Source organism: Eptesicus fuscus, chromosome 5 (assembly GCF_027574615.1).
Source record: "Eptesicus fuscus isolate TK198812 chromosome 5, DD_ASM_mEF_20220401, whole genome shotgun sequence".
Lineage (NCBI taxonomy): Eukaryota > Metazoa > Chordata > Mammalia > Chiroptera > Vespertilionidae > Eptesicus > Eptesicus fuscus.
Genome location: NC_072477.1, coordinates 66284163 through 66303143, shown reverse-complemented (window position 1 = coordinate 66303143; position 18981 = coordinate 66284163). Strand labels below are relative to the sequence as shown.

The window sequence follows — 18981 nt, the reverse complement described above, 5'->3', positions numbered from 1 at the left end:
CTCAAAAGCCAGACTCATAAATGGGAGTCAGATATGGAGATTTATAGATAGGACTCAGATGTGGAGAACACATAGGGAGGCCACTCAGTGTGACCACAGGTACTGAATGAACAAACCACCACAGTGAATCAGCTAGAAAGACTGGGTTCCAGGAATGGGACCCAGTAATCAATGCCCAGCAGTAATTTCTCCCCAAGCCTGGGAGAGGCAGACATAGCCCCAGGAATACCAGAGGTTATGTGACTGCCTGATGTCAGAGGCAGGAAGTAAACCACAGAGTTCTGGGCATTTATCTAGAAGTCCGCTCTGCCTAAAAGATTGATGCCTTTCATTCCTTATAGCTTATGGCCCACACTGCACTACCGAGAAATTCCTAAATGCCTGGTCACTACAGAAACTATGGACTGCTCATAAGCCTCAGTGCAAGCAAGGTACCAGCCAAACCCCAGACCAGCACCCTCAGCTCAACACTCCAAAAATGTGGGCCTGCTGGTGGTACCAGGATGATTCTGGGGGGACCTGGAACTCACACCATCTCTCTTAGGTTGCTACCATACCCATCGTCAGACTCGAGGTAGTAACCTATGCAGCCTGGACCGACTGGGACCATGTACAGGATCTGGCTCGCTTCTCTGCAAATGTTGCCCCATGCACCCTTTGGGATCTGGATCCTCAGCCCATCTCTGAGGTCACTCTTCAGCTCCTCCCATGTCTCGGTCCTCACCTCTGGGTTCCTCCTTCCCTTAGCCCTCCCAACACTCTCTCCTGGGCCTCAATATCTGCCCTGCCCTCCTTCTAAGCTCCACTTCCTCAAATCAGCAATTCACCTGGACCCCAGTCTACTGCCATTCTCTTCCTCCTCCTCCTCCTCCTCCTCCAGTTTCTCTTCCTTCTCCCCTTCCTCAGATACCCCCTTCTCTCAGGCCCCGCCTCTACTCTCCCATCCTTACCCTAAGTACCCCTATATCAGGCTCAGACTCCAAAATCCTTGCCCACCTTCTTATCTCAGGTTAGAGATTCTCACCCCTCAGGTCTATCTATACCCTGGGTCTGGCTGTCCCTCACCTCTTCCCACTGCCTGCTGTCACCCTCAACTCCTGGAGACCTGAGTCCCCAGTCTCCGCCCTTTCCTGGAGTGTACAACTCCTTCTCTCTGGGCCCTGGTACTTCCTACATCTCATTCATTTCTTTTTTCCTTTAATGCACCAGTTTCCTTTATAAACAAATTTATATTAGTAAAAAGAAGTGAGCCAACTTAAAACAGCAAAAATAGGGAAGCAGCTATGGGTATGGAGAATATTTTTAGTACTGCCTCAGTTGAAATAGAAACTCTGCTGTGGTAGTTTTAATGCAAATTTTGACACATAATTCATCCAGCTTTCCAGACCAGTTCAATACCTGTTGGGGTGAGCCAGACTGGGCAGCTTCATGTAGTAAAATCTCCATCTGTGTCACTGTTGGAGTCCCAAGGCTCTCTGAGGCCTAAAAACCTGTCTTTTATTGCCCTAACTGCTCCTGAAGTATGGGTCATGGAAAAAGTTCTGAGAAGAGTAGAAAATTCAGGTTTGGGCAGGTGCTTTGCATTTACTAGCCACCCTATGCTGGGCAAATCAATTAAACCCTTCGTCTTCTCACCTATAAATTGGAGCTAATGGTCATTGCCTACCTCACAGGCTTGTTTTGAAGATCACATCAAATGAGATTAATTTATGTGAAAGCAATTTGGTGTCATATAAATGAGAGGTATTATCTTGAATGCTAATGAAGAGCTTACAAACACAAATGAATCATTCCATTTGACTTAACAGGCAGCCAAGTAACTTCAAAAACCCAGAGTTTCAGCCAGACAACTAAACCCAGGAGTGAGTTAACCATCAGAGAGATAGGGAGAAGTCTTGGAGTGCTGGTCAGGCCCTTGGTGAACAAACGACCATCATCAAGTGAAACCAGGCTCGGTGCCCAACCTCAAGGACTTAGTGCCTGTTCTGGTAGAGGCTCCTCACAGAGACAGTGACCAAGTCAGGTACACCTCAAATACAGAAATGGCCCCCGTGTGCCCATAGAATCAGGTCCAACCACACTAGAACCTAGAGGTCCAAAGATACCACGTTTTTCAGATTCATCTCCTGCCATATCCTTAAAGAACCCTAAGCAATGCCCCATTCCTTGTCATGCCAAGTACTCTTACTTCTACTTCTTCATGCTCATGCTGTTCCTTCAAGCCCCTGTCTGTCCTCAAAACTTAACTCTTCCTAAATCTGTAAGAAACAATGTCAGTGGATCACATTCTGGGGTATAACAGAAATACGTGGTTTAAGGACAGGTATTAGCTAGCATACAGGTAAAATAGCCTTTTTCTTAAAGCAGTAATAAAATATATCCACCACCCCCAAATGTCAATATTAAGTTTCCATGGTAGTTTTTCCTGGTAAATACACTTAAAATTTGAGTCTTCGAAAAGTTGATCAAAATGCATTTCAAGCTGGCTTCACCAAGTAATACCTGCCAAGATACAGTGAGTTTGCAGCCTTCGAAGGGCTTCAAATGAAAGGCGAGGCTGCTATGGACAGGAGAGAAATTCACGTGTCAGCTGCAGAGGAGGGAAGAGAATATTAAACTGGGGCTCAGGTTACAGATTCTCACCCCTCAGGTCTATCACTCACTGGGTGACCTGTGGGAAGTTCCATAACCTCCCTGGACCTCCATCCTCATGTCTATAAAATGAAGAGAGTAGAGGACCATGAAGATCCCTTTTAACCCTGCTGTGATATATTCTTTTCTCTCCTCAAGGCCTAGCACAATAACACCTCCTGAAGGATATCTTCCCTGATCCTGCTAGTCGTATGAGCAGTGTCTCCCTTTTTATTCCTACATGTTCCTTATATACTTTCATTGAACCTCCTGCACTCTACCTCAGAATTCATTGCTTACTATACTGTGTGAGCTGTCAGAAAGCAGAAGTAATGTCTTATTCAACCCTACAAGACCCAGAAGGTACTTGTTCTTGGTGACATACTCCATTCATTTGTAGATTTGAACTGAACAGTGCACTCTGCTGATTCTCAACTTTGTTCTGATTCCCCATCTCCTTTCTACCCTGACCACTGCCTTAGTCAAGAATCACTGGTGTAGTGTTGGGTGAATCAGCACTGGTCTGTCAGGACTGGAATGAGTGAGAGGGGCAAGGGCTAGAGTACAACCTCAGGCATGAGTTGTGGACAGCATGTATTTGACTTTAGCACTCACAGTGTAAGAAAGGTGGAACAACAATGATAACAGCAAGAGCTAACTTGTAGTAGGCATGTACCCTGTACCAGGCCCTGTGCTAAGTGCTTTACCTGGACCAAGCTTCACAACAATGTTGGCAGGGAGGAACTGCCACCATTCCCATTGTGCAGATGGGAAAGCCAAGGCTCACAGAGGTTAAATATTTGCTCAACTGTCTAGTTATGATCAGCAGCATGATTCCTATAATCAAAACCAGTAGTCTTACCATTCACAAAGGAAAAATTACAGCCACCACACACAAGATGACTGTCTGATGTGAGTAGGTATAGAGAAGATAATAGGGGATATGGTGGGTCACAGGGAATAGGCAGAGGGCGTGGGAGATATGATAAGGATGAAAGAAGTCCTATGACAGGATCAAGTGGTGGTGACTGTAGTGGCTTCAAAAATGTTGGTGGTCACAGGGATTATGGACCCAGACCAAATGCTGATTAAGAACCTGATAATTCAGATAACAAACACAATCTTTGGACCAGGACTTGGAGAGGGTGTGTCTACAGATCAAGTAGGGGAGTTCTTTAAATGAATAGGAATTATCAAGATAAATCTGTACACAGACAAGGAAATAGGGAAGCCAAAAGGGGAGACAACAGAGTATTTGATAACTCCCTTTCAGCTAAGGCAGCCATTAACTGGTTTGATGGAAAAGAATTCCATAGTAACATCATTAAAGTGTTCTTTGCCACCAGAAGACCTGAATTTATGAGAGAAGGTGGAAGTGGAAGTGGGTGGCAAGGCCATGGGGGATAAAGAGGTAATTGAGGCTTTCAGGGAGAGGTGGAGACCCCAAAAGTGGGGACTGGGTTTGCCCTAATCAGTCATGTGAAAATATGAACTTTGTTTGAAGGAATCCCTGCAATCAGTGCAATGAGCCCAGACCAGAGGATGCTTGTCCCGCAGGAGGAGGTTTCTGGGGAAGAGGCTATGGTGGAGAGAGGGGCTATAGAGATTGTGGGGGAGAGGTAGAGATCGAGGCAGCTATGGTGGAGAGAGAAGTGACTATGATGGGGACAGAGAAGATAGCTATAGAGGGGACAGAGGCGGTGGTTATGGAGATCAAGGAAGCTATGGTGGGGACTGAGGAGGCCATGGTGAAGACTGAAGCGGGAGTGGCTATGGTGGAGACAGGAGTAATGGAAGCTATGGAAGAGACCAAGGTGGCTATGGAGGCAAATGGGAGGAAGAAATGACTACAGAAATGATCAGCGCAACTGACCACATTGACTGTTTTGAATGTTCCTTTGTCTCTGACATGATCCACAGTGAAATTGCCCGAGTTTTGCTTGCTTCTTGCCTCTTCTTGGGTAGTGAAATGAAGTGGCATTTGAAATTTTATTTAGGGGGGGGGAGGGCTGGGACAGTTTTTCTTTTAGTAATGTCCATTGAAATTTCCCTCTTTAATTTCCAACTTTCGCCTTCCCAACCCTTGAAGCTAAGTGTGTTGTAAAATATTGCCAAAATGGAGCCCTAGACGGTTTGGCTCAAATGATAGTGTTGGCCTGTGGACTGAAGGGTCCCGGGCTCGATTTCAGTCAAGGGCACATGCCCAGGTTGTGGGCTGATCCCCAGCAAATCAATGATTTGGCAGCCAATCAATGATTCTCTCTCATCATTGATGTTGTTTCTCTCTCTCCCTCTCCCTCTCTCTTCCTCTCTGAAATCAATAAAAATATATTAAAAAAACATATTGCCAAAATGGAAAGTGTTTTGTAATACTACAATAAATGCTGCTTGTATTATGGGAGAAATATATATATTTTTTCTTTTTTTTCTGCTTAAGGTAACAAACTAGGTAAGTTAAGGGACCCATATCCAGGCAGTCTGACTCCCAAGTCCACTTTCTTAACTATCACTGGTAGTCAGTACAATGGCTATTATAAAGGCACTAGAGGCCCAATGCACGAAATTCATGCAAGGATAGGCCTTCGCAGCCCCGGCTGCCTTGGCCCTCACAGCCCTGGCTTCGTCCGGAAGGTCATCCAGAAGGTCGCCCGGACGGTCGTTCAGCTGTTCGGCCATTCGGTCAATTTGCGTATTATGCTTTTATTATTATAGATATTTACAACTGCCAACATTGCTTAGTGCTCTGTATTATGAGTCCCATCCATTCTCAACACACAGTTGATGTACAAAGCAACCATTCTTGGCCTTACTTGTTAAGATTAGTTATAAACACTGTTATTTTCTACACTACTTCTCTAGGAAATTATCATCTGACTAGAAAACTTCATCTTGTAGAATTATCAACGTTAACCCCTGCATTTCAAAATGATGAGCCACAGGAGCAAGAGACAGGGAAAGTGAAAACAGACAAGCTGGGGGTGACCCTACAGGGATATTCTCTTCACATTTGTATCCCTAGCACCATGTGGGATGGACACATGGTAGTCACTTAAAAGTTTGTGGAATCAAATGGTGTTTGAGAGAAATGTTTCTACCCTCATGTAAAATACTCATGGAGAAAGGAAAAGGAAACCAAAAGGTAGCAGGGGAACTAAAGTGAGTGTGCGCGCGTGCGTGCGTGTGTGTGTGTGTGTGTGTGTGAGAGAGAGAGAGAGAGAGAGAGAGAGAGAGAGCGCCTGCTCTGGGCAAGACACTGGGCACACAGCATGCTGATTTCAAGAATCAGGGTGGGGACTCCCAGCAGAGAGATGGGCCGTCTAATATTAATGGCTGGGAGTGTACCACCTTTCTGAAAGACAATTTGAAAGAGCTTTTAGAGGGGCTGCTAAGGGAGGGGAGGAGGACGGTGATGGCAACTGCAGCGGAGCAGGGATTGTCAGTAACGAGGATTTTAATTATTTGATTTTAGAAGAAAACATAACTGCAAAATTCTTGATTATGTTTATACAACAAGGGACCAAGATTTATTATAGCTGAAATTTGATGTTGAATACCTAGCAATATAGCCTTCAAAATAGCTTCCTTTTGTAGCCTTCTCTGTTACAGCTCCGCTGTATAGACATAAAAATCATATTCACCTCCTCCATGAGTGTTCCTTGTCAGATACCTGCCTATCTACCAGAGTCCCTCCCAAGAGGCCCCAGAACACACCCAGAGGCCAGCTTCAAACAACATCAGAGCAGGATCTAATTAGCTTCACAAGCGGCATATACAAAGGGAGACCTTGGCAGGCACCAGCCCCAGCGAAGGAGAATTCTGCTTCATGTGTACAGCAGTTCATACACTGTGGTTGGGACTGATCCTCACAGTCAGCCAGCCTGAGGGTTGACCCGACACACAAAAGGGCCAATAACAACCAAGTTTCAATTACAACAAAAGGGCCCACAAAGCCCACACAAGGGACATTCACAGAGCACCCAGCTCAGGTGGCCAAGGAGACAACGCCCCTGGCTTCCACAGGACACCTACTACAAAAAGCCACCCTACAAAGACTGGGAATCAGAGCAGATTTTATTAATGCACAGAAAAAAAACAGGCAGCCCAATGAGGAAGACAAAGAAACATGCCCCAAATGAAAGGAGAAATCTCCAGCAAAAGAGCTAAATGAAAGGGGGCAAATGATCAGATATAGAGTTCCAAAAATGGTTACAAGGATGCTCAAGAAACTTAGTGAATACTACAAGGAACTTAGAACTACAACAGCATAAAAAAGGACCAGTCAGAAATGCAACTTCATGGATGGACCTGGAGAGTATTATGTATGCTAACCGAAATAAGCCAGTTAGAGAAAGACAAGTACCATTATGGTTTCACCAGGTAGAATCTAATGAACAAAATAAACTAATAAAGTAGAAACAGACTCATAGAGTCAATACTAGACTGACAGCTGTCGGCGGGGAGGTGGATTGGGAGGCTGGTGAAAAAGGTGAAAGGATTAAGAAAAAAATAACAACTACAAAACTCGACCAGCCAGTGTGCCCAGTGGTTCAGCATCAACCTATGAACCAGGAGGTCACAGTTTGATTACCAGTCAGGGCACATGCCTGGATTGTGGGCTCCATTCCCAGTGGGGGGTGTGCAGGAGGCAGCCGATCAATGATTCTCTCTCATCATTGATGTTTCTCTGTCTCTCCCCCTCTCCCTTCCTCTCTGAAATCAATAAAAATATATATATATATTTTAAATATATTTTTATTGATTTTTTACAGAGAGGAAGGGAGAGGGATACAGAGCTAGAAACATCGATCAGCTGCCTCCTGCACACCCCCCACCGGGGATGCGCCTGCAATCAAGGCACACGCCCCTGACCGGAACCGAACCCGGGACCCTTCAGTCCAAAGGCCGACGCTCTATCCACTGAGCCAAACCGGTCTGGGCAAAAATATATATTTTAAAAAAAGATATAAATCACAGAAAAAAGAATATCCCCTTAAAAAAATAAACAAATCATAATATAAGAATGAGGAAATTCTGATACATGCTACAACATAGATGAATCTTGAAAATATTACCTTAAGTGAAATAAGCCAGTCACAAAAGGTCAAATATTATATGACATTTGTATGTTTATTTATATGAAGTACATAGAATAGTTAGGTTTATATAGAGAAACAATAAGAAAAACAGTAGAAGAGTAGTTACCAGGAAGGGGTTGAGGGGAGAGGGAATGGGAGTTAATGTTTAATGGATTGGAATTTCAATTTAGGATGATAGGAAAGTTCTGGACATGGATAGTGGTGATGGTTGCACAACAATGTGAATGTACTAACGCCACTGAACTGTACACTCAAAAAGGGTTAAATGAGAAAGGCAGTGACTGTCTCCTGAGTCTCAAGTCAAGTTGCTGCAGTGGTTTCTGAAGACACTATTTTATTCATTAACAAATACAGGGTGAGGCGAAAGTAGGTTTACACTTGTTCGTATGGAAAATAAATATTTAACAAATAATAATACAAGAATAAACTCTGTAAACCTTTTTCACATACTCACAACTGTAAACCTACTTTTGCCCCACCCTGTATTTGTTGAGAGCCTACTCTGTGATAGTCACGAGGCAAGGGATTGTTGCAGAAGTAAATGGACTAGATATGCTCCTTGCAGCTGAATATACAGGGGAGTAAGACACGAGACAAATAATCACACAAATGCATAAATAACTGCAAAATGAAGTAAGTGCTGGAAAAGAGGAGAACCAGTTGGTATGGAAGAGTCATCAGCAAGGCCTCTCTGGGGAAGTGCTACTGAGGCTGAGTTCTGAAAGAAAAGGAAAAGCAACCCAGGCTAACAGGAGGGAGAAAAACATTTCTGGCAGAAGGGACAGCATGTATGAAGGGTAAGAAATCTATTGAGTATTTTATTAAAAGCACAATATGGTTTCAAGGGAGTGCCAAGACCATTCCATTTTCTGCGAGGAGAACAGATTGGAGGAGTGCAGCAGAGTAGACTAGAATAGACTGGAAGCAGCAGACAAGCTGACAGGCTACCCTAATGGTTTGATGGAAGGTGATGGGCTTTGGGCAGAGTGCCAGCGGTGGAGATGGAGATAAGCGAACAGGTCTGAGAATTATTTGGGAGGCTGACTCATTAAGACATAGTGATGGCAGGATTAAGAGGATAGGGAGGTATGAAGAATGACTCCAGGTTCCTGGCTTGAGTGGATGGATAGTGGTGCCATTTACTGAGACAGAGAAGTACAAGGAAGGAGCAGGTTTGGAAAGAGAAGTTCAAGAGTTCCATTTTGGGATGTAATACAATTTAGATCCCTGTGAAGCATCCAAATGGAGAGATTAAATAGGATGATGGATACATACAGATTTGGGATTCAGAGAAGTGGTACGAATGGAAATTAAGTCAGATGTTGATGCGCATCACTACCACTGAACTGTATAGTGCTGGACAGGGCTAGAGTGACACGGTGTGGAAGGAGCAGTGACCTGGGCTGGGTATCTAGGGGATCCAGGTTCTAGACCCAATTCTGTCACTAACCACTCTTGCTGAACTTCAGTAACACAGGGGGTTGGCCTAGATTGAGGCTTCTTTAATCTTTTCTGGATAAGACTTACCTCTTCTCAAAAATGAATACACACACACACAAAAAAATTACACATGATTTCCAGGGTTTATTTAGTTCTTGGCACCTTTTTGTGGACCCCAAATAAGGAACTCCTATCTGACCAGACAACCAACATTTAGGTCCTAAACGTTGTACAAACTTTAGATATCTGTTGGTCCTCCAGGCACCCCTCGAAAATGATAGGCCTTGAACCCAGGAGAGGGGACACAGGGCCTATGTCTCCTTGTTCTCTGCCAAAATATATCCATTCCCATGAAGCTAGCCAGTATATCCAAAGGCCCCAATCTACTTTTCAAGGCTTATCTTCTTTTACCTTCCTTTCTTCTTGGCCTATGCTCCACACAAATTGGACTACACACATTCTCCCTTTTCTTGGAATATCCCTTCCTCCTTATCGCCAGACATCCAAACTCTGCCGGTTCTTCAAGGCTTAAAATGCCTTCTCTATCTCCCCAACCCCTTTTCCCAAACTAGAAGCAACCTTAGCCTACTCCAAACATCCACAGCACTTTGTCTGTGTCCCTCTTACGGAACTTATTGTGTTCTCCCTTGTATGACAGTTGTGTCTCTCCTACTAAAAGGCAGGAGAAGCACCTGTTATCCTTTAAAAGAATGTTCTCACCTATCCCTCATCTCGTTTGAGTGAAAACTGGATCCCAACCACACTGGTCTGATTAGACCTTGGTTTCTGGCTAGACAACAGACTCACCCACCACCCACTTGTGTCCATTCTACACACTGATGTTTAATTTTTTTAAAATCTGATTACATCACTTCTCTGAGTAATATTATACATTAACAACTCCCAACTGCCTTCCTCAAAAGTTCTCAACTTCAGGGTTCCAACACACCTGCTAGATCTAGTGTGAAATGTCCCAAGTAGTTTCTCACTATTAATGAAGTACAAGTTAAACAATGTACAAATGTAGAACTTAGAATAGTGCTCAGCACACGGTAAGTGTTATATGGGTGTCAGGCATTACTAATACTGAAATTTTAAGACTTAACAAACAGATATAGCAGATGTTACACATCCTCCTGGCCCATTTCTTTTCTTTTTCTTTAAAAAATTGTTTTTAATCCTCACCAAAGAATTTTTTTTCCCATTGATTTTTTTAGAGCGAGTAGAAGGGAGGGAGGAGAGAGAGAGGGAGAGAGGGAAGAGAGGGAGAGGGAGAGGGAGAGAGAGGAGAGGGAGAGAGAGAGAGAGAGAGAGAGAGAGAGAGATTGGTTGCTTTTCCCACATGCCTCAACAGGGGCCTGGGATTGAACCAGCAACCGAGGCACATGCCCTTGACTGGGAATCAAACCCGAGACCCTTTGATCCGCAGGCCAGCGCTTTAACCACGGACCCAAACCCAAACCGGCCAGGGGCCCATGGTCCACTTGCGATTTCGGCCCAGCTGCAGGGGGCAGTTGTGTGCAGGTTGACCGCAGCTCTTCCCAAGGGCCCTATGGGTCTCCCTGCTTTTCTGCCTAGTTTCCTCTTACAAGCTCACTCAGTTAATGAGCAGGACAGCCTGGAAGTACAGGGGCATTCATAGGCATTAATGTTCTTTTTTATATTTTTATTTATTGAGTTTTTGAGAGAGAGGGAGGGAGGGATGTAGGGAAGGAGGCAGGGAGAAAGAGAGAAACACTGAATTGTTCCACTTATTTACGCATTCATTGTTTGATTCTTGTAGGTGCCCTGACCAGGGATCCACTGGCAACCTTGGCGTATCTGGAGGACGCTCTAACCCTACCCAGCCAGAGCAGGCTTTGATTTTCAGCTGATGAATTATCTGCCTCCCCTTCCTACGTTGCTACAACTACGAACCATGATCCAGGGTTAGATAACAGAAATCTTAACTACAGTACAGTGTCCGAATCCCTGGCGCCTTTATAAACACCTTCCTGTGGAACTTCAGGCCATCTGCCTTACCCTATGACCCTCCTGCTTTGGGCCCACTAGCACTTGTTGAAAGGACAACACCTGAGCATCTGCTACTTGAAGAGAGTCAATGAGCTGGGATGGAAAAGAAAACAGAGACGGCAAGGTCATAGGTCCCAAGGAGGGGGTGCAAAGGGAGCGGAGGCGCCTTGAGCCTTTCTTTCGTCCTAGGCTCTAAGCGGAGTTAATCAGCCTTCAGGAGATGGAAGTGCCTCCAGCCACAGTCAGGACACAAGCGGAATTAGAGGCTGACCCTGCGCAGGCGCAGGGAGGAGGCTAGCATTCCCTCCCAGGCTCACCGCACAACCTCTCCTAGACTAGGGCCAGAGGGAGAGCACAGTATCCCGCACGAGGAGCCTCTCTTCTGTGACCCCTTCTTCCTCGCGAGGCTCTCGGGCCGCCCTAGAATGGTTCGGGAGCCCAGCTTCTGAGGCCGTCCGGCCGCCCCTCGCTACCGGCCCAGGGCCCGGCCGAACCTGGAAAGCGGCTGCCAGTCAAGGCGCCAAGACAGAAAGGGCCGCCCGACCTCTCGGGACCAACCCTCCTCGCCACCATTCTCACCTCTTTGTCCGCCGCCTTCTCCTCAATGCCTAGCAGCGCGTACAGGTCCATCTGTAAGAGCTCCTTGGCCACCGACATGGTTCCAACCCTGACTTGATTCGTACTACAACTCCCAAGAGTCTAAACGTGCGCGGGACTCTTCCCGAAGACCGTCGGCCCCGAGCCGCTAAATGGCGCTTAGCCCCCTGGGAAATGTCGTGTTCTGTGTCAAGCTTGATTGCCACTGAGGGAAGCGGGCTGTCGTAAACGAACTACAACTCCCAGCAGCCCTCGCGCCCGCCGCTGTTGCTCTCCGACTAGGATGGCCGGTCGCGATTTCCCTGCGGGAGGCCGTGGCAGACTCGCGCGAGTGGGTGTGGGGGACTGGGGCGGAGCTGGGTGAAGGTCCACGGGGCGCCGTACCTCGCAGGCGTGATCTCAACTCTGCCGACGGTGCCGCGCCACGCCACGCCAGGAACCAGGATGGAGAGTAGGTGCTACGGCTGCGCTGTCAAGTTCACCCTCTTCAAGAAGGAGGTGAGTCTTCTCTCCCCGTGGGCTAGAGGGCCAGGGAGAAGGCAGAGTGGAGGGAAATACACCCGACTTGCAGCCCATAGACTGCTTTTCCAGCCTTTTCCAGCGGTATGGTTTTCAGTCACTGCGCCTTAGTTTCCATTTCTGTAAAATGGGGCTAGCACTCCCTCGCTTGCCGATTGGTGTGGGTCCAGTGAAGTAATGGAGGGAAAAGCTCTCTATAAACTGTAAAGCGCGCTCCTGTGGGTTTTGGAAAGCTAGACTTTTCTGTCTGCCAAGTGTAGGATCCGGCTGTTTCCTCCCCTCAATCCTGCTTCTTCTCCGCAGCCCTGTGACCACTCTCCATCACGCCTTGTCCCGTTACTCTCTGCTCTGAAACCTTCACCATCACGCAGCCTGCCCTTCGGGTTTCTTCAGTTAGGTTACCAACCTTTCTCCTGCCCGCAGGGCTCCATGGCAGAGTCTCTCCGCTCTTCAGCACAGACCCCCCAGTTCCCCTGGTAAACTGCAGGCTTCCTGTACCTCAGCAGTGACTAGGAGATAGGAACCACATAGGATGAGTGAAGAGCACGTAGGGAGGCAGGTCCGTGCAGTACTTGGAAAGCTGGGTTTGGCGGTCAGGGTGGTCAGAGTTCCAATTTGAGCTCTGTTGTCTTGTTCATAGGGTAGCTTTTAAAAAATATATATTATTTTATTTTTTTTTGATTGATTTTTACAGAGAGGAAGGGAGAGGGATAGAGAGTTAGAAACATCTATGAGAGAGAAACATCTATCAGCTGCCTCCTGCACACTCCCCACTGGGGATGTGCCCGAAACCAAGGTACATGCCCTTGACCGGAATCAAACCTGGGACCCTTCAGTCCGCAGGCTGACGCTCTATCCACTGAGCCAAACCAGCTAGCGCCATAGGGTGACTTTTGTTTGGGCAAGTCATGTGACCTCTCTGACCCCACCTAAAATAGGAACAATAATGCTGGACATCAGGATTAAGTAAAATAGTGTGTCGAAACTGTGAGGATTAAAACAGCCGATGAATGTTAAATACTGAGCTTAGTGCCTGACACACAGTAAGTGCTTAATAAATGGAGGCTATTGTTATCATCCCATCCTCAGCCAAAGCCTCCCTCCATCGTTGCTGGAACAGAGATGGCGTGAGCTCTGCACTTTCTCTGATTCTCCTTTGTTGAAGAGTCAGTGACCAAGGGGCTTTGCCTGTTTGTCTTCTATACCCCAGTGTCGGGAAATTGAAGACCGGTTAGACAGAAAGCATGGACATTTTGTATGAAGCGTTACCTGATTTGAATAAAAGACTGGAGATTGAGGAATCACTTTACTCCACCCTTGTGTCCCCCCAGGCCTTAGGGTCCCCGCTCCTCATCCTCAGCAGCTGTTCATGACTTCAGTGTCTTCTTTCTGGGTGCTCAGAGAGTGCCAGGGAGGAGCCCACCTGCGTGGTTGAGAGGTGGATAACTCGGCTTCGTGTTTCTTGTAGATTGGCTGTAAGAATTGTGGCCGGGCCTTCTGTTCCAGCTGCCTTAGCTTCAGTGCAGCAGTACCTCGGGCTGGGAACACCCAACAGAAAGTCTGCAAACAGTGCCACGAGGTCCTGACCAGGTGAGAAGCTGACAAGGGCGAGGATTCAGCCAACCATGGCAGCGGGCAGCTGGCCAACCCTTGTAGCCTGTGCTCTGTGGCCTGAGGTCAGCCCAGGAAGTGTTTGGGCTGGGGGGCACTGATTGGCAGATGTCAGGACTTCTGAAACCAGATTTCTTCTCTATAGAGGATCTTCTCCTGCCAATGCCTCCAAGTGGTCACCACCTCAGAACTATAAGAAGTAAGTGCTGAAGGGACAGAGACAAATGTGGGTGGGGGAAAGGACAGGGAAGCCCCAGGGTAGGACTCTCTTCCCAGCCTCTAGATCAAATGAACACAGGGTCAGGAGAATACCCATCTTGAAGGCTCCTATCTGCCCTCTTGGGATCATAAAGCAGCTCATTAGCCCTCTCCCCAGAAACAGTTCTTGATACACATCCTTTCTGTTGGACCCTCTGGCTGGGCAGTTGGGTTGAGCTGCAGGCCAACATGCATGAGGACCACGGAAGATTGTCCATTGGAGGCCTCCCTCGATGCCTAGAAATGATTTGAATGGGGAAGAGTGAGTGGGTGCCTTCACCCCTCCCTTTTGCCTTCTTCAAGAGCCTTTATCTCATATCCTGCCAGGCGTGTGGCAGCCTTGGAAGCCAAGCAGAAGTCCAGCACCCCCCAGAGCCATGGACTGACCCAACAAGACCAAGTCATCGCTGAGCGCCTAGCACGGCTCCGCCAGGAGAACAAGCCCAGTGAGTAGGGGCAGGCAGGGTGGCCTAAAGCAGCGGTCGCCAACTGGTGGTCTGCGGACCACTGGTGGTCCATGAGGTCCGAAAGGTTGGCGGCTGCTGGCCTAAAGGACACTATCTGGGGCTCCTGGGACTGGGATTCCTCTGGACCTTACAAATTTCCCCCATGCCAATTGCAGAGTCAGTGCCCTCACAGGCAGAGATAGAAGCCAGGCTAGCCGCACTGAGGGGTGAAACCCAGAGTTCCATCCCTTCCACCCAGGAGATGGAGGCACGGCTTGCCGCGCTGCAGGGCAGAGTTCCACCTTCTCAGGCCCCCCAGCCGGTGAGTGCTGTGGCTTGAGAGGGAAGGGGGTCCTAGTACATGTGTGCTTATGTACTCCGTAGGAGTTGGCAAGCCTTTGACTCCCACCCCCTGATCCTCGGGTCTGCTGCCAGGCCAAGGAACCAGGGACAAGCAGCATTGGATGGGGCAGGAAAGGGTGGCCCCGGTCTGGTTGGGGACTGCCAGACCTACTCAGTTATGTGGGCCCTGGATTAGCCCCTGTTTCCCTGAGCTTTGGGAACTCCTCAGCATTCACTGACGTAGACTGCTCTGGACCTTATGGTGTGGCTTCCCCTGTCCTGATCCCCACTGAGGTTCCCTCCTCTGAGCAGGTGCATCAGCCACCAGATACCAGGACCCAGGCCCAGCAGGCGCAGGATCTGCTGACACAGCTCACAGCAGAGGTGGCTATTGATGAGAGCTGGGAAGGAGGAAGCCCAGGTAACTTCTCCACCTGGGCCCCACTGCCCTCCTTTTTCCCCAGGTGGGAGAGGCTCTGCTGCCCACTGGGAGGTGAATATATGTAAATCAGAGAACAATCGACATTATAAGAGCTACCATTTATTGAGTGTCTACTTCTCTGGGAGCCGGAGTAAGCCTAGTGGATAGTGTGTGGACTTTAGAATCAGTCAGTGATTCTCCTACCACTTACCAGCTGTGTGATCCTGGGAAAGTCTCACTTTCTTCATCTGTAAAATGGAGGTGTGTGTGTGTTAAAACCTACCTTGTGGGGAAGTTTCTAGGAATAAATAAGATTATCCAGTTAGCTCTTAGGACCCTGCCTGGCTGTAGTAAGTGCTCAGTGAATGTTCTTTGCAATGATGATGATGAGGAGGAGGAAGAGGCTACTTAAATTTAATTAAAAATTAAATTTAAAATTCTGTCCCCTCAGTGGTACTAGCCACATTTCAAGTGCCCAGTTCCACATGTGGCTCATGGCTACCATCTTGGACTGCTACCATCTTGGACTGCACAAACATTCCATGATATGGAATGTTTCCATCATTATAAAAATTATATTGGACTGTGCTATTCAAAGGCTTCAGAGCAGTAGTTCTCAACTAAGGGTGATTTCCCCTCTTTGGCCCATTAGAAGTGTCTGGAGACTTTCTGGTTGCCACAACTCGGAATGTACCACAGGCACCTAGTGAGCAGAATATAAGGATGCCGCTAAAACATCATATAATGCACAGGACAGCCCCACAACAAAGAATTATCCGGCCCAAAATGTCAATAGAACCACCACTGGGAAACCCTGTTTTAGAGACACAATCTCATTGAACATCCTCAGTAATCCTATGAGATGCTTACTCTTATTACCCATATTATATAAATGAGGAAACAGGCCTGGTGAGCTTAAGGAACTAGATCAAGATCACACAGCCATTAAGTAACAAAGCTAGGACTTGAACCCAAAGCTGTCTGATTTCAAACCTCTTGGTCTGATATTGAGCTAAAGGGAACATGTCAAAGCCACACCCACTCTGTCAAAATTCTTCCAGCCTAGTAACACATAAGACCTCAGGTTCTGTCATGTCCTCTCTGTGCTGGTCCCTGGAAATGCTGATTCAGCCTGTAAGGCAGAGACACTGGCTGAACTTTGGCCTCCCCATAACCTGATTATGTGGGGCATTGATTCTCATACCATTTTTTCCCCAATATAAAACACTGGTAATCGTAGAGGTTTTTTCCAACTATATCCATCCCAACCCACCTGATATTTTAACATGCTGTTCTTAGGATGGGCATCTCGTTTGTAATATAAACCATGGGAGCTAGTGCTGAACAAAAAGCTGATGCTTTTATAAAATGTTGAGAAATGGGCTCAGTGGCTTCTGATGAGAGATCTTGGAATAGCTCTGCCTCCCTGACTGCATTGCTCCTTCCAGCTGCCTCTATTCAGAATGACCTCAACCAGGGTTGGACAGGCGGCCTGAGTGCAAATTCCAAGGGGCAGGCCACCTGGTCCCTGGATGGGGAGAAGAGCAGGCTGCTGGCTGAAGCTGCGGTCGAGCTGCGGGAGGAGAACACGAGGCAAGAGCGGATCCTGGACCTTGCCAAGCGCCTGGCTGTGCTCCGGGGACAGGACCCTGACAGAGGTAGAACCTGGGGAGCAGCCCCCACACTCAGGGCAAGTTCTGTGAAAGGGCTGCCGGGCTCAGGCAGGTGCTGGGGGTCTCTATGCCCGGGGGTTTATCGACCTCTGCCCAGAGCCACAAGGAAAGTACTGGAGCAAAGCAGTGTCTGAGGAATAAGTGGCAGCCATCAGGGGGCAGGGGACCCTCAGTCCCTTCAGGTGCAGAGCCTTCTGTTCCTGACCCCGAGCCCTGCCGGGTGGAGCAAGGAGTGGGAGGCCTGATCAGAATGGCTGCAGAGACTGCTCAGCTCTGGACCAAGTGCCGCTGGAAACCAAACCAGCTCCTGGGAGCAAGAATATAGCCGGTGAACTCTCTCAACTCACTCCTCCCCTGCTCCTACCTCTCTCCCTCTTCAAGTGACCCTCCAAGACTATCGCTTCCCAGACAGTGATGACGAAGAGGATGAGGAGACGGCCATCCAAAGAGTCCTGCAACAGGTGGGCCTGCCTTACCCACTGACCACCCTTTGTCCTGCCCCTACCTCACTGTCCCACCACACACCTGGCCCCATTCATCCTGCCAGTCGCTCTGCAGCTGCTGTTCCAGCTGAGGTCCCTCTGTCCCTATGACCCAGACCTGCCCCCTGGCCCCTTGAGATGGGGTGACAGCAGCCATAGGCAACAAATAAAGGAAAATGGATTGAGAAGCTAAGGCCACAGCACCTTCGGGGGCACGGGGGAGGACCTGGGCCACGAGCAGGGAGCTGTACTCTTTGCCCTGTCCACAGCTCACTGAAGAAGCTGCCCTGGATGAGGCAAGTGGCTTTAACATCCCCGCAGAGCCAACACTCCAACCCCCGGCCAAATCCTGCAGGGCAGAGCCTAAGGTGAGAAAAGCCCCAGACACAGACTGAGGGGCCTCCGCAGCCTCCCCCTGACTGGCTGATGCTCTGGCAACAGCCACCCCACCGATACCCCCTCAGGGACCTTACTTCCCCCATTCCTACTGCTCCCCGAAGGCCCAGGCTATGGCCCCCAGGCCTGAGGCTGAGGAAGAGCAGCTCCCCTGGTGCTGCATCTGCAATGAGGATGCCACCTTGCGCTGTGCTGGCTGCGACGGAGACCTCTACTGTGTCCGCTGCTTCCGGTGGGTGCAGGGAGAACGTTCTGTGGGACTGGGAGTGCCCAAGGGCTACCTGTGATCCCTGACCTGTTCCTCTTTTTCCACAGGGAAGGCCATGAGGCCTTTGACCTTAAAGAGCATCAGACATCTGCTTACCACCCCCCACATGCAGGCCAAGAACACTGAGGAAACCCTGGTCCTCCCAGGAAGGTCGTCCTACAGGCAGTCACACAGGCTGGGGCACCCACCTCTGGGCCCAGACTCGGGGCATCTGATGGGAGAGCACTTCAAGCTAGACTGCTCATGGGTGCACCCCTTCCTGAGCCTCGATGCCCATGGAGGGGGAAAGATTCTGCATTGGAAATGATGGCTGGAGGAGCCAGAGGGAAGGCAGAAGTCAGGAGCCCTCCACCAGCAAAGCCTGGACTGGAAAGACCAGACTGAATCTAAGAATGAGCCTGAAACCTGCTCAAGGGCCCCAGCACTTATTGTATCAAATAAAGTATGTTGAGTCCTTGGCCCCAGCATCGTTGATCTCTAGAACCTGTGGGCCCTGAGCCTGGGTCCTTGGAGAGGTGGCAAAGCAAAGTAGGCTGTAAGTCCAGTCCTACGGAATGAGGGAAAGGATCGACCCTCATGTAAGATTCTCCAGTCTGGAACAGTACCACCTGTCTCGGACATAACAGTGTTTTCAAGGTTCATCCATGTTGTAGCATGAATCAGTGCATGAATAGACCATAGGCATGAATATTTGTTCAACTGAACGGAAGTGTGGTTCCTGCTCTGGGCAGCCCAACTTAGCCCCAGCCCCCACTATCGTGGATTCTCGGCCTCTCTAGTACTCCAAC

General features: G+C 48.4%; 2 protein-coding genes and 1 pseudogene across 3 annotated transcripts in view; 2 read left to right on the top strand and 1 right to left on the bottom strand.

Moving 5' to 3' along the window:
• The window catches only part of DNAJC17 (DnaJ heat shock protein family (Hsp40) member C17), a 36470-nt gene extending 24554 nt beyond the window's left edge, over nucleotides 1-11916 (bottom strand). For both annotated transcript variants that reach the window (XM_008143011.3, XM_054716344.1), the window contains exon 1: nucleotides 11760-11916. In XM_008143011.3, the coding sequence (XP_008141233.2) occupies nucleotides 11760-11837 (78 nt within the window). In that variant the 5' untranslated portion in view covers nucleotides 11838-11916. The remainder of the gene's footprint in view (nucleotides 1-11759) is intronic.
• Nucleotides 3224-4604, top strand: LOC129148925 (TATA-binding protein-associated factor 2N-like; annotated as a pseudogene).
• A 210-nt stretch (nucleotides 11917-12126) lies between the features above and the next one.
• On the top strand, nucleotides 12127-18645 carry ZFYVE19 (zinc finger FYVE-type containing 19). The gene is made up of 11 exons (XM_054716343.1): nucleotides 12127-12275; nucleotides 13765-13886; nucleotides 14053-14106; nucleotides 14493-14611; nucleotides 14788-14933; nucleotides 15266-15374; nucleotides 16823-17032; nucleotides 17429-17508; nucleotides 17799-17897; nucleotides 18030-18157; nucleotides 18241-18645. The coding sequence occupies exons 1-11, from the start codon at nucleotides 12222-12224 to the stop codon at nucleotides 18317-18319; spliced, it is 1200 nt and encodes a 399-aa protein (XP_054572318.1). The 5' UTR covers nucleotides 12127-12221; the 3' UTR covers nucleotides 18320-18645.
• Nucleotides 18646-18981: the final 336 nt, after the last annotated feature.